The 25,157-nt window shown below is 43.3% G+C and overlaps 1 protein-coding gene across 2 annotated transcripts in view; it reads left to right on the forward strand.

Annotated features, from left to right (window-relative positions):
• Nucleotides 1-25,157, forward strand: part of CD226 (CD226 molecule) — a 305,229-nt gene that overhangs the window by 23,556 nt on the left and 256,516 nt on the right. For both annotated transcript variants that reach the window (XM_078685711.1, XM_078685710.1), the window contains exon 3: nt 6,160-6,510. In XM_078685711.1, coding sequence (XP_078541837.1) covers nt 6,160-6,510 — 351 coding nt within the window. The remainder of the gene's footprint in view (nt 1-6,159; nt 6,511-25,157) is intronic.

The following is a 25,157-nucleotide window of genomic DNA, read 5'->3' on the forward strand; positions in this document are numbered from 1 at the left end:
CCAGACCTTTTGGCAGACACGCTGTGCACTCTACTCTTAAACTACCCCCTCTGCACCCTACCAAATCTGCTCACTAGTGTTTGCTAAAGATCTTTGTAAGTGGTAGGGGTTGAATTCCCACAAGCAAAACAAGTAAAGAGACTTCTTGTAGGTGTTTTCAGGGAAAGTGGGCTTCTCCTAAGATAATTAAAAAAAATTGGGGTCAAAATTACTAAAAACTAATAGACCCTGAAAAGGCATTCATTGGATATTCAAGTACTTTCAAAATATTTGAGAGAAGCCTGGCCTTTCCTAGGAATAGATCCCATTTCTTCAAAGGTCATTAGGCAGAAATTATTTCCACTGTGCCAAGTTCTGCATTATTTCGTAGGTGGGCCCCTTACGCCAATAATTACATATAATATGCTAGTGCCAGAATATTTCCAAGGATACTCCTGGTCATGGGTATCCACAAAAATAACCTCTGGTGTATAGGGGGCAGTATTTCTCTCACAGACACTCATTCGTTCACACACTCAGTTTCACAGACTCACACACATTCTCATTATATCTCTTGCACTCTTTCATACATTTGTACTCTATCATACTTACACACAGACACACATACATGCTGCCGCTTACACTCAAGTTAGTGACATCTGCTTGTATTGCATTAGAAAGGCATGCACTGTTGCTGCCCCTGCAATACCTGTCTTGCTTTTTAGTGAAGCTTAGTAAAAACATTTTCTCCATACACTATGAAGAATTCATAACATATGGCCTTTTCATTGCTTGCTACAAGTATGATGTGACTGAAAAAGTGCACTTATTTAAAACAGCTGAAAAGGTCTTATATTTGGTTTCACATGTTAATCGAGCAGCAACACTTTTAACTAATCCAAAATTAATATCACAGCATTCAACCGATCTTATGGAATGCTTTACTCCTTTGGCAAACAAGGTTTTTTATCCAGTAACACTTTACAAGTTGGGATTCTCAAATGCATTTTACAATGTAAAAAAAGAGTGACTGGCGAGAAACGATAGTGAAGGGTGACAGTTGAGGGGAACGTCCATGACAACGCGGTCAAAACACCACGCTGCCATTACCACGCGTCTTTTACAACGCAAGTCGTTACCACGACTTGCGCTGGAGAGCGCTCTAGACTAAGGAATAGTAGATTTACTATTCCAACACCTTCTCTACTGTACGTAGGCTGGAGTTGGAATAGTAAATCTTAAGTTCAGCACCCTACAGCGCAAGTCGTGGTAACGACTTGCGTTGTAAAAGATGCGTTGTGATGTACCGCGATCTAAAAGATCGCGTTGTAACATCATACAACCGACAGGTGAGCACTTGGTGAGAGGATTTAGTGCACAGTGAGTGGTGTCTCCCCGTGAGTCCTGGCAGACTATTGTGCCTGTGTGCAAGCAGGGTGAGCTGCATGAGTGAGGGGTGAATGGAGTGCCTGTGTGAGTATAGGCTAAGTAGTGTGCCCGTGTGAGTACTGGGTGAGAGGAGGGATTGTAGTTTGACTCGTGTGAGTCCAGGGTAAGTGTTGTCTGAGTACAGGGTGAGTGATGTGGCCATGTGAGGAAGGGTGAGCTGTCTGAGTGACCAGAATGCCTATGTGAGTGCAGGAAAAGCGATGTGCCAGTGTGGGAGTAGGGTTAGAGGGGTGAGTGCAGGGTGAGTGATGCACCCATTTGAGTTTCGGTGCAGGTGAAAGGGCAAAGTGTGAAGAATGAATGTATGGCGAGTGATGTGCTGGTTTAAGATTGAGTGCAGGGTACGCGATGAGACTGCAGGGTGAGTACTCAGAATTAGGTGAGTGGATTTTCATGTGAATGCAGGGTGAGTGGTGTGCTCGTGTGAGTGCAGGGTTAGACATGTGTGAATGACATAAGTGCAGAGTGAACAGCATGAGCGGTGTAAGAACAGTGTGATCGCTATGGGTGCAGGATAATCATTGAGATTGCAGGATGAGCGGTGAGAGTGACAGATGAGTGGAGTAGCATGTTCATGCAGAGTGAGTGGTGTGCTTGTGTGTGTGCGGGATAAAAGGAGGGTGAACGTCATGAGAGCAGAGTGAACTGCTTGAGTGCATGGTGAGAGGTGTAAGTACAGTATGATCCCTGTTAGTGCAGGGTGAGTGATGGGACTGCTGGGCGAGCTGTGAGAGTGACAAGTGAGTGGAGTGCTGTGTGAGTGCAGGGTGTGTTGTGATTGTGTGAGTGAAGGGAAAGGTAGGGTGAATGGTTTGAGTGCATGGTGAGTATTTTAAGTGCTGTGTGATTACTGTGAATGCAGCCTGGCCTTGAAAGCAAAGGGTGAGAGGTGAGAATAATGGTTGAGTTGACTATTTGCAGGATTCATTCCCAAATAGTTACTCAACATGTTATCCACAGTTGTCAAGTGGGGTTTTAGATAGAATTTAAACTTGCTATTAACACCTTGGGTGCTTGAGAAGATCCTCTGCTGTGCTGGGCCATAATGGAAATGGGTGTGGTCATGACGAACTCAGCTCGTCATGAGCACACCCGAGGTATACCTCATGACGAGCTGAGCTCGTCATGAGCATCGAAGGGGTTATAGCATCAAGTAGGAATAGAGGGTTTAGGAAATAAATTGTTTACAGATCCTGCAAAAAACGTTCATCCTCGATGGCTATTTGTTGTTGTTTTAAGAATCTACAAGTAGCAAAGGGTCCCCCAGTAAGGTGTAAGAAATGTGACTTGGTAAACGCCACAGATATACACATGTTTAAAGAGTGCCCAGGGATAGCAGGGATAACAGAATTTTGGGAGAGCATAGTGGCAACCCTAGCTGACATTATAGGCATCCCAGTCAAAATCTCTCTTGCCCTAATCATCTTCGGCATAACCAGTGAAGTTTCAGGTCCCGCAAGCGGATTTCTCTTTTAGCCTCATCGCTGCTGCCGACGGCCAATGGCCGTCGCGTGCACTACCTCAGTAGTGCTGCGCACGTCCGTTGGCCGTCGCGGCCCCGCCCGCTCAATAGAACGTTCCGCACTAGCGAGAGAGATTTGTAGGAGATGGGTAGAGGTCACATCCCCAACTCACTCAGAAGGGTTATCCCCGCTTTATAAGATCTCCAAGATGGATTTGGGCAGACTACAGAAAAGTAAGAGGAAAGTAATATGGGAGGGTTTGCTTAATTGGTCTCAGCGTTAGTTGTTTTGGGGTTAACATTTTGGAACATAGGGATTATGTTGATCACGTTTTTTGAGTTTAAAATATCATCTTTGGTCCTATGAATATGCCTCATTGGATACTCTCAGACTGGGTTGGGGATCCGTTGGGCGATCAAGTTATCATCTTATATGGATCTTGACCAACAGTCTTTGGTTGTCTTCCATAACAAGAGAGTGAGACCACCCCTTTTCTAGGAAAGGGGCATGCGACTTTTTGTGGGATTGTCATATATCAGTAGGCGGGCATTGTCTTCTGGGCCCCCCTCAATCCAAGTGCCTACATCTCCCGGTATCGAGTCACGATATGGACATCCTACTTCTTGTCAAATGCTGTCTGAGGCAGATGAGGATTTAAAAAAAAAAGAATTTACAAGGCCCTGAAATGAATGTAAATTGGGAAAAAATTGTATGTATTCATTTGTAAGATGATTTTCCAGGCCATGTTTATATATTAGTCAAGGATCATCAACACAGCTCTAGAACACATTCAAATGTACTTTCGTTTTATACTTGTTGCTTGAAGTATGTACAGATAAGGGCTAAAATACACTCTTAGGTGATTTTGCTTTGTTTTGTACCGGCTGGGATATCAGAATACCGGTTTACTGGTAGAAAACCAGTCAGATGACAACAGTCTATGACCAATTTTACTGTTTATGAAAGGCATTATCCTACTGTCGCAGAATAGGTATTTAACAAACGAGAAGGAAGAGTGGGGATGCAGGGGTACTGGTACCAGTGAAACAAACTGAAAGCTGGTAAATGGCTTTAATGTCCTGTGAAATGATCAGGAAGTTAAGTAAGGCACCAGCCGTTGCCCATGAAGCCCACAGCAGGTTAAGTTCTGTGTGTGTGTGTCCTGAAGCAGCATTATCAGCCCAGGCTGAAACACACGATGTGGGTGGGGTACGGGAATGGTGCTAAAGCCCTTTTAGCCCAATAGGTGTTGCGCGCCTAGTTGAGACTCACACACCAGCACAGACCAGCGCCGTCCGGTAGATCCAAAACTGCCATGCCGGTTCGGTGCACCATGCTGTTTTCAAAGAAGTGATTGCCAGCAGCACCAACAAGATGATAGGTACATTAGACAGCAACAAAAAAGTCTAACAACATTTCAACAAGAATGTGGGTCTGGAATATATGAAGCAACATGGACACCAGCATGGACCAGAGCAGCTATACAGAGAGCGATGGGGATGAAGTAAACATGGGTGAGAGAGTGCAATACAGGCACATGGAAGCAAAATTGTTCACAAGGCCTTCCCTCTCCTCGTTCTTAATTTATTTTTCTAATCAAAAATTACACAAACCCCACAAACATGTTGGCATGTGCACCAGAGGGGCAACTAGAGTCACATTTCAGGGGGGCTAATGAAAATGTCTGGGGGGGCTAATTCTTTCAGCAAAAGGCAGAGTGGAGATGCAAGGGCTCTAAGAAGGGGTGAAAAACAAATCCTTGTTAACATGTATATGGTCTTTTAAAGACCTTTGAAGTACTCAGGTGGGGCTACAATAAGAGGGACGCCAGACCAGCCAGTCTACAGCTGCTCAACAAAAACGGTCTCTGTGTGTGCCCGGGAAGCTGTCTCAGCCCAGGCTGATACACACAACGGGGGGTGAGGCTGAGCTCATGTAAAGCCTCCAGTACCTTTGGGTCAAGTTCCCGCTAGAGGGGAAAGAAGCACCAAGCACCAGGGAGAGTGATAATGGATAAAAAAAAGAATTCGTTCCTTAATCATAGCGCAAACAACGGATGGCCACTAATTTAAGTGGAATCAATCTGTGCTTTGTCCGTCCTCCAAGAAGGGATCGGAAATGATGGCTTAGCCTGCACTGGCCAATAAAGAGGCACCAGAGAAGAGTGACAAAGGAGCCCAAGAATGTTAGGCAAGGGGCGGGCTGCAGGCCCCTTGTTATACACAATAGTCTTTAACACAATCCTGGGCACACGTATAGAATAAAAAGTTAATACAATTGAGTAAAGTGATGTAGTCGACACCGGTAGTTTTCTTAAGGGATGTTTGTGCGAAGATGTTCATGCAAAAAACAACGCCAGCCGACACGTGTTTCGTCAATTGTATTAACTTTTGATTCTATACGTGTGCCCAGGATTGTGTTAATGTTTGTTTAGTGAAGGGCTATTAGCTCTTCTCTTATTCAGGTGTTTTGGGTCTACCTCTGACCTGGCAGCACCACATACTTGTCTTCTCTTTTTGTCCACACCCGACAAGGTTTCCTGCACGAGCGCCACTCTCCTGCTATCCTAAAACCCTGTGCAGAATTGACTCATACACAATAGTCTTGTAAGTGAGAGCACAAGTGCAAGCAGCACATGTGCCATCGCAGGCTCAACCTAAAAAGGACGCAGCCGGGGGGGTGGGTGGACCAGCCCTCCATATTCCTGGCTTTGACAGGTGGAGATAAGCCAGCCCTTGGCCCAGGCTTTGCCCAGGCACCATCCCCTTGCATCATACTCAGTGTGGCAGATGTGGGCCCTTCATAGAGCTCGGCGAGGTGCCAGCCTCCTACTCCTCTCCCTCCTTACCTGCAGCAATCGTCTTCGGACTTGGAGTCCCTTTGCAAATAATCTCCTCCGTACCACAGGCCGCGGGGCAGGTGTTTTCCACTTTATATGCTGTGCAAGGGGCGGCCTCCTCTTCCTATCTCTCCTTACATGCAGCTGGTTATCCTAGAACTTAGAATCCCTTTTTAAACAATGGCTAGCTTATTATTTTAGCTTCTCAATATTCTGTTTTGTTTTCAGAAGGTGTCCAGCGACATGATGCCCTTGAGTGGATGTGCACTCTATAAATGATACATTAATAAATGAATGAATAAGTCATTGGGATCGCAGGACAAAATAAATTGCAAAAACTCCTTATGTTGTCCATTATTTCGAAAACATTTGTTCCTATTCCAGTCATGTACACAGATCAAAATGAAGGTATACTTTCTTTTTCTTTAGATCACTTTGAAGGGTTTACTCCATCCTCGTTTACCTATGTGACGATGTTGGGTCAAAATGCCACTTTCTCGTGCGCCGATACTTCGGGAGACAGAGTCAAGGAAATCACCTGGGAAAAACTAAGAGAAGAAGGCAAAACCACAGTAGCTCTGTGCAGCTTGTCCAGTGGCCAGGTCTTGCAGCACTATGGCGCAGATCACAAACACCGCAGCCTCATTGTTTGCAAGAGCCTTCAGAACAGTACCCTCACCATTTGGAATGTCATCGCCTCCGACGAAGGAATTTACCGCTGCCACTTTGCGACAAATAAAGGAAACCAAAGTATCCTGATAAGCCTGAATATAGCTAGTGGTGAGTAACAGATACTTTATTGAGCTGGGAATGACATGTTTGTGATATCATAACATTTCTGACTGTATAAAAAACGAACAGCATACATAATTCATAATTTTTAAACCCAGGATACTACTTGGAGGCGAAAGGGATGGGTACCCTTAAGTTTCTACTTGCAAACTACTGCTATTTTAAAAAGTAGGAAAACCTTTAACATATACAGTTTTAGTGGGCGGCTTTTGTCACTGTTTATCATGATGCAACCTTCAGTTTTCATTAAGGGTGGTGTCTTCCTCGAGGTAGTGCATGTACTACTTCCTGTGATATCATAGGCGGGTCAAATGGCAGATGATGTCATTTCCCTAACTACTAGCTATCTTTTTTTGGTGAAACTGAGTGTTTCCGTAGAATCATGCAGTTACAAATATGTCAGTAAAATGTATATCAATCAGAATAATCAAGCTGTTGATATTCTTTTGATCTGCAGACACATTTTTTTCAACTAATTTCCATTTGAGCTTGGTAAGTATTTTTTGGGAAGAAAAATTGTAAATAGTATCAGAAAACAAAATGTGAGGAAAACATACAGGCGTGGGATTGTGGGGCAACCTAAAAAGAAGACAACGAACATTAATACTCCAGTAAGTTCAACCTGACTCCAAGTGTTCATTGTTTTAACTTAAGTGGGAGACTTATGTAGTTGTTTTCCTCGTCTTGGGTTTGCATAGGGGTAGCGTGCCATTGTGGTTTTGGACATCTGAAGGATTTTGGGGGCCCTGGGCTCAACGTATTTTGGGTGCCCCTTTTCAGAACAGCTTTGAATTTATGATCCAGTTTCATTCACCTAGTTCATTCCTTCTTTGGCCAGGTCACAGACAGTGCACAGGCACACTTCAAATTCTAAATGTGTTTTACATCCAATATTCAGGGATAGTGATGTGTGTTTTAAATATTGTAACACGGCAGCAGCTCACTTATATTACTGCAAATAACCTTTGTGACACCGTCCCATTTCTCATATGCGAGGTCCTGTCTGTTTCGATCTCAAATAAACTTTTTTTATGGTGTTGCATGAAACAATAATACATTTCTCTGCAAAAAATCTGTAATACTCTCACACATAATCCACAATAAAAATAATGAAAGGAAAACTATTTAAACCAATCTTTTTAAGACTGTCTGGAGAACAGAGCTGGCTTTATCAGGGGTCCCCTGAAAGACTGGGGCCCTGGGCCAGAGCCCAGTTTGCCCATGTCTTGAAACGTCTCTGGGGATCATGGACGTCATTTAGGGGTTGCTGGAGTTAGCAGCTGGGACCCTGGATTTCCCCTTGTGACCTCTGGCAAAGGTATGGCGACCCCTGCCTGGCATAAGGTTTCGTTATAGCAGAGCCAGGAGCAAAAACCCTTTTCAAACATTGATGTCCTGGAGCAAACAGGACGTTTGGCTGACAGGAATAAACTCATCAGCAGTGAAACTGACACTGCAATGAAACAAAAAGTAATCACCATTCCTGAACTTGGGGCCATGTTATGAGCTGCCTTTGCAGCCTGCTGTGAAGGGGTGTCATTAAACCCAAATAGCTATTGCAACATAATTGATTTATTGTTGCTGGTTGAGTGGGCCGGAAAAAAAGGAGTCTAAATAGCTCTCACTCTCCCACTGTCAGATAAGAGGGAGGGAAAAGAAGGAGTTAATAGATGAGGTGGAAGAGAGACTAGAAGAGAGGAAGAGAAGACACCACACAGACAGGTGAGAAATAACAGCAAAAAAGAGACTACAGAGGCAGAGAGGAAAACACAAGTGAGAGATGTGACAGGTGGAAAAATGTGAAAGGCGTAGATAAGAGAGAGGTCGAATTAGAGAAAGTCTAGAAAGAGAGCAGAGAAGGTGGATACGTGAAAAAAGACATCTGAGAGAAAATGGGTGATACGTTAGATAGAGGTGAGACAGCTAGTTCAAAAAGAGTGGAAGATAAGGATACAGTAGAAAGAGAAGTAATAAACAGAAACTGGTGTGAGAGAACCCAGAAAGAGACATCGAGGGAGCGAGACGGAAACATGCCAGAAAGAGAGTGTACTCAGTGATCTTCTTCATGGGTACCAGGCTCCACTTCCTTGTTTTCCACCCATTTTTAGTGTACTAATAGTTAATAGCATTTTATTTTCTATTAGTGTAATAACAAATGTAGCGCAAAGAGCTGGAACAAGAAATTCACTGATAGCTGAGGTAAGATAAATGTATGAGAGAGTGTTTGTGTGAAGATGTTTGTTAAAGTGATAGAGAGTGAGTGACTGAGAAAGAGTGAGACTGAGGGGCATATTACCTACAATCTGCGATATTTATAGTAAACCAAGGCTAGCACATATTTTTGTATCTCCGCATTTCGCTGGATTTTCTTGCGCTGTTAGAGGTGTATTATCAAATCGTTGCTCACAGACAATGCACAATCCAGCGAAATCGGTGGAAACCAGCGATAGCAGTCTGAATCCTGCGATAAACTAATCCACCGCCCATTGAAGAGATGGGTAAGTCAGCTTTTTTTCAGGTGTAAATTTCTAGCTATAACCGCGATTAGCGTGACTTTTTTGATCGCTTCGCGGGTCCAGGGACGCGTTGCTAATACAGCGAAGTTGTATTTGCGACTTATTTAATGAAGTTCTTGTAAGGAACACTTACTTCGCATCTCATTAGCGATTTATATCGCTGGCCTAAGATGCTCCCCAAAACCGGCTTATATCGCAAGATAAAATGCGCTAATGCATGTTAACAAGGCCTTGATGGTAGCGCAATAATGAAATTGCCGCTTTAGCGCGGAAGAGGGCTGCTAAAGTGGCGAAAACACGCTTGCTAATATGCCCCTGAGTCCTTAAGTGAGTTAGAGTTATTGAGCATTAGTGAGTGAGAAGTTGTGGAAGTGAGGGTGAGTTAGTGAGAATGAATAAGAATGAGTGTGCAGACCGTTAGAGAGTGTGAGACTGTGTTAATGGCTATTAATATGTGAGTGAGTTACAGTGAGTGAATGCAAGTGAGAATTAATTCTTCATAGTGATGGGGAATAAGAATGAATAAATGAATGAGAGTAAGATTGCGTGCAAGTGAGTTTGAGGGAGTGAGAAAGTATGAGTAAGATCAAATGTGAGCGAGAATTAGTGCAAAAGAATGAGAAGTGAGTCAATGTGAGAATACGTAGGACTGAGTCAGAGTGAATGAGTGAGTCCAAGTGAGTGTGTGATAATTTATGAATGTGTCTGTGTGCGAGTAAATGGCTGAGTTAATGTAAGTGAGCATGAGAGAGAATGTGGTGTTATGCTTGCAAGTCTGCAGTTGGCCCTGGCATGCTCAAGGTAATTCTTGGTTTATAAAGCCCCCCTGACAAAATGCATGAGATAGCATGCTAGAGACAATTCTTTGCACAATACTGAGACTAACATGCTGGAATTATACTGCCATATTGGGCCAGCCATGGAAACACGTAGTACTGGAGGATATTCTTGTGGGGAGAGGAACCATGCCCAACTTTAGGTCCTAACATTCAGAAGGTAATATTTGACATAAGGGTCTCCCATGGTATATGAACAGCACTACTGGAAAATGGTGGCACTTGCCTATTGTATGGTGTTTTTTGCCTAAGAGTGCACCCATGGCATTTGGGTGGGAGGGGGCATCTTAATGAGCCCTATTTCCTTTCTACAGCTTTTACTGGGACCAAGGCTTTACATCTAGGTTTTGTAAGATAAATAATTCAGCAGTGCAATGCATATTCTTCTAATTACGAAAAATTAACTACAAAGCAAACACATTTCTCTACAAGTTACTGCTTTGTTTAATTATTGTTAATACATAAACAATTGTGTGTGTGAAAAAACCTCATTCAGCAGTCACATTGTATTGGCAATCTGGAATAATATATTAATATTCAATATAAGGTGTATATCAATGTATACATGTAAACTTAAATACTTCCTAAAATCTATTAATAGCTATCCCATTTTGCTTTACACTGGGGGAACCATTAAGCTATGATTGTTTGTGGTGTGTGTAAGTTATGCTACCAGTACTGTCAGTGTTTTGTAGCACTATATTCTCTTCAGACAAACACATACTTTTTTATATAATAAAAAGAGAAAGGGGTAGAGTTCCCTAGGATTACCAAATACGTACTCTAAAGGTTGTAGCCTAAATTCCTGTAATGATATAAGGTCAAAGGTCATGATGGTGTCACTTCCTGTGATGCTATTAAGGTCAAGGGTGTGTGATGTCACTTCCGCTACCCCAGGTGTTTTGGTGAATCGACGACTATGCTCTGGATCCCATAAGAACAAGTAACTACGATGAAGTGAGACAAGAAAGCCACAAGTGCGAGTCAGGTGGACCAGTATCACCACGACAGATCTGGCCACGCCAGATTCAGTGTTCACCGGAGGGAGGTGCACACATTTATTCCCACTTTGTTTCCACGTACACATTCTTCCTGCTAAAGGCATGAAAAATGTGTGTTTGGAAACAGGATGAGGACTGGCTAAAAATGCAGAAAGGGTCCGGTAGTTCTCACATTTGGGGTTGTATGATGCCATGGTGGAATTACCTCTCAGATCCATAGTTCCTTCCCACGTTACTTCGGGGCTCCTGCCCAGGTAACTTCGGGACCCCTGCACCATGCACCTTGCAACCTCTAATCAGGGCCCACGCATGGTTGAGCATCCAGGGATAAGTCAGCCCTTACATTCAAAGTCAATCACAATTTTCTTCAGTGTGAGTTTGGAAAAAGACGTATAGCGCTTTTATCAGAATCGGGCACAAACATATTGTATCTGGTGGCCACACTTGAATCTCAGGCAGCAAACCAATATGATTTTTAATGAAATGGTGGAGAAAAGATTCCTTCTTCACTTCAGGGAAGCCTGTTTATTGATTCTAATTGAGAGCTGTAAAATGGGAATATTTGGAATGGGAATGTATATGTGCTGGAATAGTTGATTGGTAGGTGAGTCATGATTATGGCTCCCAGTTTTATGGTATGTATGTTTTTAACATTTGTGCCTGTATTTATTTATATTTCTTTAGCCATCTTATCAGTATTTATCCATATTTATTTTGTGTTTTGTGAATAAGTGAAGTTGTAATTGGTATATTTTCACATTTATTTAACCAATAAATGTGCACTCATACTTTGCTGCCTGTCGGGTTTTGGCATATTACATAGCCAAATATAATTAAAAAACTGACACTGGTGAAAATACTAGCATTATAGCACAAACATAAGTTGAGATATGAGGTAATTTAAGGAAATACTATACCTTTTTTTAAACTCTCCATGCCGTTAGTCTGCACAACTATTGACATGGACTTCATGAATGACAGCATGGAGAGTTAATCAAAAGAAGCCCAACTTTCTGTATTTTTCTTCTTTTAAAAAATAAATACAGACAAAAAACACACTAGTTTATGTCTGTATACATCTGTAAAAATCTGTATAAAATGAAAACGGGGTGCCCTGTTAGTCATGATAGATGAGGAAGGAAACGTTATAGAGTTTGGACTCATAAAACTGCCATTTGCTAAGTTATCTCTGCTCTTACCTCTGATGAGAACAGCTCCAAAAATGATCATTTTGTGTACAGACAACCAAAATTAGGGTTTCCTGTTTCAGGTGAGTGGGGGAAGAAAGTAAGCTATGAGACTGTTGTAAAGTGTATGCTTTGATGATGACACCACAACAGAGCTATATGGATAGGGTCACTTGAAGTTTTTTTTCATGCAAGATGTTTCCTCCTATTAATTGGGGCAAATTCATGCAGACTGGGAAATTTCAGGGCTAAGCGAGTACTGCCCCAACATGGTTTCAAGGCATCGGTTCAGGTTAAATTGATACTGGTTTAGGTTTTAGGTTATAGTATAGAGCTGCATTTTCCTTCAACGTTTTGCTAGCTTCATGTCTAAGAACAGCCTTTAGTATGACATTTCGACTTTTGATAGCTACCATGAGCACTGTCAATTAAAAGTACTCTGTTCATGAATCTGGTTCACCAGATGCTCTTAGAGGGCTCTTGGTGAGACCACTTGTTGACCTATGGGCCTTGCTTCAAGGGCACTGGCAGAGGCCCTGTCATATTTTATATTTCATATATCAGGCACCATTCCCAGGTCATAAATGGTAGAGGTATGAATGAAGCGTAAGGCTTGCCCTGAGAACATGCTATTCAGTTGGTGGTAGTCATTTGAAACCCTGATCCACGCTCCCTCTGTTTTGCTGCATAACTCCTTTGCTCTTCCTCTTAAGCATATTGCCTTTCTGTGGGTCCCAATGAGACAATAGTGTTGGGCTTTAGTTTTCATCGTAGATAGCTTCTTGCCTCCCCTGATGGGGTAAAACTCTCCCACATGCACACCACATTTGTTTATGTGCTGCTTGCTTTAAGCTACAGTGCCAGCACTGGCCCATCTCAATTGTCACATAGGCCCGAAACTTGAAATAAGAGTCTGACTCACATGAGAGAGGGTGACAGAAGCTGCACTACTTTAGTAGATGTCTCCACATTGCTTTCCTTCGGCACTATTCACGTATATGCAGGGAGTGAATGATCTGTAAGTAGAGTGGTCCACATGTGGGCTGTTGAATATGTATGCTTAATGTTGTCATTGAGTGGCGGTTTATTTTTAGGCCTATTTTCTGTTGAATTGGTTTGCAAATGTGATAAATATGATGGATGAACTGGATACTAGCCCATTGTGCTTTGCATAAAATGCATCAGTTAACTGTTGTAAGTGTTGACATATTCATCAGCCTACCTGCATAAGCTAGCTGCTTGTCAGTTGAACCTTCTTTATCACTGTGACAGCCATTTCATTGGTTTGATGAATATCTAGTCTGCAATTCAATTATTCAGTAACTCCAGGTATTTCCAGTAGGTGGGGCCTTGTCTGTTGCAGTTCCCTCTTGAAAAGACAGATCACCCTACTCATGGAAGCTGACAGTAGGTCCAGGGAGCTCTGCTTGCCATCAGGTCACGGATACTGTGACCGTCTGTGTTAAGAAATGATGGCAAATATAGTATGACAATTATATCTCTTTATTGGAGCATCCATACACAGGTAACACCAGATACAACTCTAAGAGAATCCGTAAGTGTACTGGGAATATAGTATAAGACGATACAACACTTTTGTTACCAGGTGGGGAGTGACCTGCTCAGTGGTGCACTGCAGACTGCAAATCTGAGTAAGTCTCAGAGGACGACAAACCGAAACACAACTGCCAGGCATAACACCCTACCCACCTAGAAGCATAACAACCCACAAGAACAGTGGAGTGCTTTTAGAAACAGGTGATTTTTCGTATTTTTATAGTCACTTAGGTGTTGGCTTTCTATTTTTATTCTTCATTTCTTCCTTTCACGTGGTGTGTTACACGGGTTCTTTTTTCTTTCTTTCTCCAAACAAAGAAGCTTACTTTTAACATGTGACCCATATGTACATATATATTTTATATATATTTATTATACAGATTTCTGGATGCTCAACTGATTTTTTTCGTCCTGAGGAGGACCGCATACTTATAAAGCGGTCGAAACGCCGTCGACACACTTGTGGCCAGAAAATCAATGAAGGACACATTATTTTGTTTCATGTTGTTCCCTCTGTATAACGTACACTTTTTTGTTTGCCATTTGTCTGGTTTGCAATATATATTGTTTTTCTGTACCAGCACTTTGTATTGAGCGCCATTGTCTTAGTTGTTTTTAGTATGTATTAATTGTAATAAATTGACACCATTTTTGATAATTATTGTGTATATGGATCCCCTCTATTTCTGTTCCTGCTTCTTTTTCTTTTTTCAATCTAAACTAATTATTATTTGGCTTTAATGTGTATTTGTTTGTAATTATTTCACTGTTTTATTAACGTGTTTCTTGAACCACTGTTTGGATTATATACTGTATTCACTGAAAAAACCATAGGTTATAGACCATATATAGTTAGGAATTAGCATTTACAAAACCTTGAAAATTCACTGAAAAAACCATAGGTTATAGACCATATATAGTTAGGAATTAGCATTTAAAAAACCTTATTTTACTCACACAAAACCATTGAAATTCCATATATAGTTAGTTGCACTAACTATATATCGCGCACCTGCAATCCACTGCTGATCATGTCACATATTACATCATTCATGACATGGTCAGTGACATCACTGATGACATCACTGATGACATCTCAAATGACATCACTGATGACATCACTGATGACATCTCATTTGACATCATTCTTGTGCTAATACGATAAACCTCTTCAGACTCTAATATAACCTTAGATACACTCAGTGTATACAGACACACACACTTCCACTCATCCATGGAGTTACTCACACACCCAGTCAGTCATGCAAAGAAACAATCTCATCTCCATTTCTTCAACTATACAGTTAAACACACCTTACTTATTGAAACATATACTAACACATATTTACTCTCTTATACAATCCCTGATACAAGTTCACAATGATCGATACAACCACTCACTCATTCGGTGGCTCTCATGCACAGTTATTTATATATGCCAACTCTCACATGTACTGTGTTTTACATATGTACTTACTATGACATGTAGCATTGAGATATCCATTCACTCATCAATACACTCATGCACACAGTCAACTGCCCATGTAGCTGTTTCCACATGCACTCTTGAACTCATACACCTAGTGAATAAACTGTTCACACATCTATGCATAGAGTCACACACCTTCCAGCCACCCCCACACAAACTCAATCTCCCATAGAAATACTTGGGCAAGCAATTAATAACACATATAGCCTCTCGTATAGCTAATGATCAACACATGCAGCAGTTTACAGAACAACAGACATAATGATGCACAAATTAAGACAGTTTAGTCACTAACCCATGCATTCAGTGAGACACATTTAATCACTCACTCATACAGTCAGTCACGCACCTACTAAATCCTTCATCCAGACACTTATACATCCACTCATTCTTCAATATGTAAGATATATTTTAACTTTACAGAAACATACAGTCACTGGATGTTGTCATCAGTGATGTCATCAGTGATGTCATTTGAGATGTCATCAGTGATGTCATCAGTGATGTCACTGACCATGTCATGAATGATGTAATATGTGACATGATCAGCAGTGGATTGCAGGTGCGCGATATATAGTTAGTGCAACTAACTATATATGGAATTTCAATGGTTTTGTGTGAGTAAAATAAGGTTTTTTAAATGCTAATTCCTAACTATATATGGTCTATAACCTATGGTTTTTTCAGTGAATTTTCAAGGTTTTGTAAATGCTAATTCCTAACTATATATGGTCTATAACCTATGGTTTTTTCAGTGAATTTCAATGGTTTTTTAATAGCAAATATCATAAGCTGTCGAATGTCAAGTACGTGGTAAGTGAAAACATTTTCGTGTTTATGCACACTGATCTGCTTTGAATGGTGCCCCCCCCCCTCATTTCTATTAGGAGTACTCTCTCTTTGCAGATAGTGAAAGGTAGTTAACGCAGGCCTTTGCCCCCGTTGTAATCCGTCGTGCCTGCTTCTCTCTCCATTTGATTGATTGTTATCCAAGTATTTACTGTTTTAGAATTAGTTCTCTTTGGTTCATTCTCTATTTACAAACAAACACAGAGTCGCAATACTCTGTTTAGTCTTTGCAGATAAAGAAAAATCGTGTAAAAAAAAAGAAAAGGAATCGAGCAAAATCAGTAGGCCACTAATGGGATCTCTTTTTGACCTCGCTAAAATAGAAACATTAGGAACAACCCCTCATGACAAATACAAAACTAGTGAGATGAACTGAACTCCACACAATGATGGCTGCAAAACAGCTCGGCTCCGCCACCCACCCCGCCCAAAATAACGATAAAGAGCGGCTGCCATGATTGGTTGCGGAATGGCCACGACGGAGCTACGAAATGATGCTGCTCTCATGCTAACCCCAGCTTCAGTCTGAAACATCCAGAAACACTGTAGACTACCAATTCGATCAGTTCCGGTAGCGCCCCAATGTAACCCGGTAGAGAAGAACTAGCCCTCCCCTCTTTCACTGATGGTTCTTGTTGCCTGTCCCTTCTGTTCTCATTTAACAGAACTATTTAGCCTGCTGAAAGGGGTTGTGTTCCGACCGCTGGTTGGTGGAGACATTTTGACTATATTCTGGACCTGCGTTGTCGCGTAATGCGTCATATGACGCGCCGCGTTAGCGCATCCGGGGCGCGCAGCGCGTAACGTAAGCATAACAAGTCATGTGACTTGTTAATAAAACTTTTCATTGGTTCATTTTACTTTTCTTATTGTAATGATGAAAGGCTTGCTCATATGACCTAAAAATTACGCTTTTCATTACTTCCGAACATTATTTTTTCTTAAATATATGTTATAATGTTCCAGGCTAATGTACTTTCCCGGAAATTTTACAACTGTCCTGCAAGTAAAATATATTCTTTTTTCGAGAAAAAGAGCGTTTCTTCGTCCCATGATGGAGCCGTTGAGCAAAAGAGGGTCGACCTGCTGTCTTAGTCGCCGATACGCCTGAATATGAGATTCTTATCGATCACTTTATGTTGCAGGAATAGAAAACACAACAGCCCTTGACCATTTATCTTTACTGCGTTCCTTCGTATTATACCTTTTACCCTTCATGTAATTGGTCTGCTTTATTTCACTTGCCTTTTAATGATTCTAAAACAGTGACTATTATTACAAACTTTACCAATGTATATACTACTACCATGTTTTCTTTTAAAAACCTTTATTGTGAAAATTTCATTATACAAATACGAGCCTATAACCACGTGGGCCGGCCACGGAGCAAACTGTAATCGTATGTGATGAGTAGACATTTACACTGTAGAGGAACGTAACGGGCGGGCCATTAGGTTGCAAGAACTAAGGTGTCTAACAGTTACGGAATCGGTGGACGTACATTTTATAATTAAAATACGACAGGGCCAGTTACAATAAAATTATCTAGATATACATTTGCGGGCAAGTACCATGGGTGACGTTAATTCGAACTTTCAACAGTACAGTAATCAATAACACATCAGAACTTAATATCAATAGGGATGTCGAAATATTCAATCAATTCTCGTCCCCGCCCGCCATGTGCTTCAAAACTGCATACGTATCTCGTGATTTCAAGGTTCTGCAACCAGTACACAACAAGGAGTTACGAGTCCCATTTATTCCGGCGCCATTTTGGGCGAGGACGGGCAGGTCCAGGATATAGTCAAAATGTCTCTACCAACCATCGACTATGATGATGTTCATATGCTGTATTTATTAGAGTAACACTCATCTGCCCACATGAAATTAATTTACCACAATCTAAACATGTCATTTTAATCTTTCCAAAGTTCTTCTAAATATTTGGGACCGTTTCCCTTGCCTCTGAAGCTCTCAGTGCCACTTCTTTGATGAATGTACTAGCAGGTCAGGGGTTCTCCTCCAAATCTCTCTTTTATGCAGCACTATAATTAATTGGTACCACCTCTCCATATGACGATGCATGGTATAGTTACCACAACTATATATTTTTTCGGTTCCTCTGGAGAGTTCATCGTGGCAGATGAAGCGTGTAACATACCGGGCATTTACCTTTTTTTGCATGTACAGGAAAGGAAAAAAAAATCGAGCGTTCGAGTTCTTAGGTGTCCCAGGGCCATTTTAGTGGACCAGGCCCAAATCCAAAGAACAGCTATCTCACAGGCTAATGGGGCGACCCACGCCGAGTTTCAGCATTGTAGGATGACCACACAAGTACAGCAACTTGCTAGACATCACCTCGGTGCCATCCGGATCTCGGCGCCCCACTGCAGATGAAGTGCCTCTCAACTATGAAACCACCAGAAAACGCTTGAGTCAGCTTTGTGTGAAGCCGCCATTTTGATTCAATCAATAGCGTCCCCCTGCACACATTCAGGGACCTGGTCGTGTCTTCAGGTCAAACGAATTTGGGACAAGATGCAGAAAGGAAAAGGAAAAAAGTTCCGCCGGACCCCGGGAGGTGGCCGCCTATGTCATGGGCGATCTTAGGCCACACCAGGGCAATAGTGAAGCTGCAGCAGGTGCAAATAAGCTTCAGACAGTGTTACAAGCGCTGCTCAGAACTCTCAACTATGACACCACCTCGGTGCCATCCGGATCTTGGCGCCTTGTGCTGGTTCCGGCCTATTCACACATCGGTCCGCTACTGACGCCACCTCACAGGCCAACGGGGCACCCCACGCCGACTTTCGGCGCAGCATTGTAGGATGGCCACACCAGTGCGGCAAATTGCTGGACACCACCTCGGTGCCATCCAGATCTCGGCGCGTTGTGCTGCCTTCGGCCTATTCGCCACAAGTGCGCACGCAACTCAGCTGCATAGCGAGTGAAACACCAAGGGGCGCCCCACTGCAGCCGAGGAACCTCCATCTTGGGGGCGACGCACAGCATCACATTGCTTTCCAATGCAGTCAGATCCTCAAACAGCCCCCACTGACTGACGCGAACTCACAGGCCAACGGGGCGCCCCACGCCGACTTTCGGCGCAGCATTGTAGGATGGCCACACCAGTGCGGCAAGTTGCTGGACACCACCTCGGTGCCATCCGGATCTTGGCGCGTTGTGCTGCCTTTGGCCCCATTCGCACATCAGTCCGCTACTGACGCCATCTCACAGGCTAATGGGGCGCCCCACGCCGACTTTCAGCATTGTAGGATGACCACACCAGTACAGCAACTTGCTAGACATCACCTCGGTGCCATCCGGATCTCGGCGCCCCACTGCAGATGAAGTGCCTCTCAACTATGAAACCACCACTGTGACATCCGGATCTTGGCGCGTTGTGCTGCCTTCGGCCTATTCGCACATCGGTCCGCTACTGACGCCATCTCACAGGCTAATGGGGCGACCCACGCCGAGTTTCAGCATTGTAGGATGACCACACCAGTGCAGCAACTTGCTAGACATCACCTCGGTGCCATCCGAATCTTGGCATCTCAACGCCTAGTGGTATCTTCCATACAGAAAATATTGTTATGCTACCTTTGGCCCCATTCGCACATCAGTCCGCAACTTAGACATCACCTCGGTGCCATCCGGATCTTGGCATCTCAGCGCCTTGTGGTGTCTTCTCGTCAGAAAATATTGTTGCGCTGCCTTTGGCCCCATTCGCACATCAGTCCGCTACTGACACCATCTCACAGGCCAACAGGGCGCCCCACGCCGACTTTCAGCATTGTAGGATGGCCACACCAGTGCGGCAACTTACTAGACACCACCTCGGTGCCATCCGGATCTTGGCGCGTTGTGCTGCCTTCGGCCTATTCGCACATCGGTCCGCTACTGACGCCGCCTCACGTGCCAACGTATTTTCTCCGCATTTTATACCCTATGCCGCATAACAGGTCATGTGACTTGTTTATAAAACTTTTCATTGGTTCATTTTACTTTTGGTTTCCTAATGATGGAAGGCTTGATCATATGACCTAAAAACAACACTTTTCATTGGATGAAAACTTTTTTTTTTTTCCAAACGATGAAAGCCCCACCTTGTTTCTGGATGTTTCAGACTGAAGCTGGCGTCAGCATGAAAGCACCACCATCTCGTAGCTCAGTCGTGGTCATTCCGCGAGCAATCATGGCAGCCGCTCCCCACCAGAAGCCTGCAGGAGTCGGGGCCCCCAAAACTTTTGATGAATTCTCAAAGCGGAGGGGACGCTTTCGAGAATGGGGTCCAAGACCTAGCAGACAAGCGTCCGATTTCCAAGGTGTCCCAGGGCCATTTCAGTGGACCAGGCCCAAAAAGGAAAGAGCCTGCCGCCATTTTGAGAGTCCTGTGGCAGCCGACTATCGCTGCACCGCAAGAGTGGGCGCAACTCAGCTGAATTGCGGCTTTTGACACAGTGGACCAAAAACGGATGGAATGGCAACTGAAACGGTAAAGGGGCGCCCCACTACAACAGATGACACTCCACCTGGAGAGGCCCGTTCACGCCGCCTCCCCCGGGGCGCTCCACGCCGTTATTCGGAGCAGCATTGTAGGATACCAAAACCAGTGCGGCAACTTACTGGACATCACCTTGGTGCCATCGTTCTGCTGCCTTGGAACTATTCGCACAACAGTTTGCTACTGAAGACCCACCCCCCGCGACGCCCCACGCCGTTATTTGCTGGGTGGCAACTTACTAGACATCACTTTCGTGTCATGTAGATTTCAGCGCGTTCTGCTGCCTTGGAACTATTCGCACAACAGTTTGCTACTGATGACCCGCCCCACGCCGGAAATCTGGACGTTGTGCTGCGTTGGGACTATTCGCACAGCCGACCGCTACTTCGTTGTTTTTCCCTAAAAATGTTTATATGTTATTACTATTTTTGTTTTCTTGTATATATTTATAAATTATTAAAGTTTTATAATCTTACTACTTTGTCGGAGTGCTATATATTTTTAATGTGACACATAATTGTAAAAACTTTGATGTACAAAGAGTCATCCCTGGAATCTTCCGCTTCACGCTCGGTCCCCTCCCCAATCACAATACAGGATGGTTTTCAGATAATAGCAACGCTTCTGCTGTGACGGATCTCATCGAGTGTGGGCCTTGATCTACTATAACTCCTTTGAAGAGGGGTGAATCTTTACAGCTGTGGCCATAAACTACATCTGCAGGGCTAGCTGATACCCTAGGACCAGCCTGGACAATCGGACACAGAGGAAAAGGAGTGTCAGAGGGTGCAGTAGTGAATAGGGCGAAAGGGAGGTGTCGGGCGGGCACAGGGTGTGATTCTCAGGAAAGAGCAGCGCAGATGGGGGGAGGTTTATTACCCATGCATAAGACAGAGAGCGGGGGTGACCACTGCCTGGGGGAGATGCTTGCGAGGGTGGGGAGCCATGCTAAGGATCGACAGCGTGCACAGAGTGGGTCTGGTCAAGGCATCTAAAATGGCTGCCGTGCACGACAAAAGTGTGGCATTTGAAAAAAGACAAGATGGCGCAGACAATGTTTTTCAACACTTCCTGATTTCCTTCGAATCGAACGTTAACAGACGTTGGGGCATATTACCAAAGTTAAGCGATATTTATCCCTAACGATGCATTGCAAAGATTTTTTTACCGTCAGAAATTATCGCAGATAAACGTTGCTATTATCAAAGTTTATCGCAAATACGATAAAAACCGACCGCAATGCATTAATATCGCTGAAAACTCAGCGATATTCATGCATTACCGAGCTAATCCTCTTAGCCATGTTATCCACCTCCCATAGGATAACATGGCTAAGAACTGCTCAGGGCAGCTGTTACTTTTTGGAGATATTCGCGCTTATCTCGAATATTTCCAAAAGTTGATAATAGGAGATAGCGATGTTAGCGACTGTTTCCAGTCGCTAACATCTTGGCATGCCCACTTTGCATGTCATTAGTGATAAATATCACTCACATGCAAAGTGGGGCTCAAGATGGTCGCTATCTCCTACTAGCCGTCGCTAACTGGTGTTAGCAACAGCTAGGTAATACAGATATAATTTTATCTCCGCGAAGCGGAGCGCTGTTACAGATATATATCTTGTTTTTGAACGTTAATTTCTCAAAATGCACTGAAGCACATATATTGAGACCTAGCAAAGGCACATCGGGCTACCAGTCCCTAATATTTTACCAAGTTTCGTGCAAATCCATTCAGCCGTTCGATTATTATTATTATTTATTTTTTTTGCCCCGCGGGGCCCTTTTAAAACCTCCACATCAAACCTAGGGGATCAGCGAGGATCTACTATGCCCCCTTATGGTCATTTGCCCCTTCGCTTTGGCCTCCTCTTGTCTCTCGATCCTACCGAGAGACAAGATGGCGGCCGCTACGGACTGTTTGGAATGTTTACAGACACCGGAGAGCCAATCAGCTTCGCTTCGCAAAGCTCCGTAACGCGAAAAGTACGCGAAGCGGTCCGCTGTTACAGATATATATCTTTTTTTGAACGTTAATTTCTCAAAATCCACTGAAGCACATATATTGAGACCTAGCAAAGGCACATCGGGCTACCAGTCCCTACAATTTTGCCAAGTTTCGTGCAAATCCATTCAGCCGTAAGATTATTATTATAATTTTTTTTTTTTGCCCCGCGGGGCCCTTTTAAAACCTCCACATCAAACCTAGGAGGTCAGCGAGGATCTACTATTCCCCCTTATGGTCATTTGCCCCTTCGCTTTGGCCTCCTCTTGTCTCTCGATCCTACCGAGAGACAAGATGGCGGCCGCTACGGACTTTTTGGAATGTTGACAGACGCCAGAGAACCAATCAGCTTCGCTTCACAAAGCTCCGTTGCGCGAAAAGTCCGCGAACCAGTGCGCTAACTGGTCCGCTGTTACAGATATATATCTTTTTTTAAACGTTAATTTCTCAAAATCCACTGGAGCACATATATTGAGACCTACAAAAGGCACATCGGGCTACCAGTCCCTACAATTTTGCCAAGTTTCGTGCAAATCCATTCAGCCGTTCGGGCTAAAAGTGAGGCCAACCGCCCTATGGAAAACTCAATGTTAAAAACACGTTTTGAGACCCCCCTTTTTTCTCGCCCCCACCGGACGAACCCCCCCCAAATTTTCAAGGGCTGCTCAGAAACAAAATGTGCCATTTTCCTGAAAATTTCAGCCAATTCCGTCCACAAACGCCAAAGTTATTAGACATAGAATTTTCAAAAAACCCATAGAGAAAAAATCCTAACTATATATACCTACTGGCGACCGCCAGTAGGTAATATGTACAGCCCTTGACAGGTCTGACAATATTTTTTAATTTTGGACCAGATTTACTGATGTCTTATGCAAGGACAAAGTATTGCAAAGTGGTGCATGCTATTTACTTTCCAGCGCAAAAAGTATTTTTCATAAGGGGGTGTCTAATTGACTCATTCAGTGCATACTTTCCACTAGGTCTATGTGGAGAATGACCTGTGACTTTTACTGGGAGGAGCACGTGCATTTATCCCATCATGATTCGAAGACACCTGGTCAATGGTCTCAGCCAGACAAGAGTTTTGAGTTATTGATTTATTAGAAAGTGTGGCAACGGTGAGTTTCACACTCACTGACATAATTGGTGGACCTGTTCCAACTTTGTCGGTCTATTTTGGAATGACCATGTGCAATGCTCTCTTCGCAGGGGAGAGAGGCCAAAGGTGCAGGGAGGAACTCCTGTTGAATAAGTCACAAGTTTACAAATAATTGGGATTAAAAGCAGACTACTAAAACTCCCTAACCCTGGTTTGCTGTGTAAAGAGAGCAGAGGTGTTGCTAAAACTATCTCTTCCCTTTGCCCACACTACAAATCTGTAATTAGGTGCTACTGGATGGTGGCCCTTCTCAACTGCAGGTGAGGTGAGAACCTAGATGACTGAAAGCTGGCTCCTGCTCTCATTAAGAGAAAAGAGTAAAGAGTAGGAAAAAAATCATCATTAGAATGCTGAGAAAATAATAAATGGGGTCAATCAGGTAAGTAGAGCATGAAGAATGTATTATCAAATGAAGGGTGCTCACGACCAGCTGGCATCCTTCCTCACGAGTGCCCAAAATTAACTGCCATAACAGTCAACAAGAATTCCATGAGAAAAACTATGCTGGGGAATGGCATGCAAGTCATCACAAAGCATACAGAGACAACCAACAAGTATTGCGCATCACTTCCCTTCTTATAACAAAACAATCAAAAGAAAGAAGGGGAGAGAAGGAAAAAAAGGTAACAGTTACTCCACTTACATAAAAATCCCTAAATAGACACATCACATTGATTCCTAATAGGGCGTGAGCATGTTGCGTGTGGAATATTATTCACAAGAGGTGACGCTGACTCATCAGAACCGGCTCCTAAGTCAAGATGATTAGGTGATGTATTGATGCCAACACCCATTGATTAGTTAGGAAGGAAGGAATAAGAGAGGCTAACACTGGGGGGGGGGGGTGACCTGGAGGTGTGTGATAAGGTACTAGAACTTGATGGTACAGGATCCTGTTACTGTAGCCACCTCAAACTGTCGTGAGTAGCCCATCAGCAACAAAATAACAAATATTACCTTTCTTGCTGCAAAACGTTTCTCTGCTTGCACGGGGTGAGTTGTACCAAACATCTCCGGCTCCAGCAACCCTTCCCAGAAATTAGTACAGACCATTTGGATAATTTCACCACCTGTACTGGGCCTGTACATTTGTTTTCTCCCTTTCTGACCCTTGTGGGTTTTATGATAAGAACCCAATCTCCCACACTAAGATTAACATCTTTGACATGATGCTTCTCACCAAATCTGACCTTTGCATGAGATTGTTGCACAATCCCTGTGCTGGTAGTGGCATCTATAAACACTGTAAGGTGTTGGTGGATTTTCTATTTACCTCTAAGATCCAATTGTGGCACACCCTGGATATTGGGTATCTGTTGTGTAGCAGCTTAAATGGGAACACAGCAGTGATAGTGTGTGGTGCCAGTAGATAGGACCAAATATTTTGACTCAAACATAATTCAACATCCTGTCCATTTGCTAGGGCAGTTTGAACATCCTATTTGAAGAATCTAATTATCCTTTCAGCTAGGCCATTTGAGGTTGGAGAATATAGTGCAACTTGTGGGTGTTTGATGCGATGTG

This window comes from Lissotriton helveticus, chromosome 4_1 (genome assembly GCF_964261635.1).
Source record: "Lissotriton helveticus chromosome 4_1, aLisHel1.1, whole genome shotgun sequence".
NCBI lineage: Eukaryota > Metazoa > Chordata > Amphibia > Caudata > Salamandridae > Lissotriton > Lissotriton helveticus.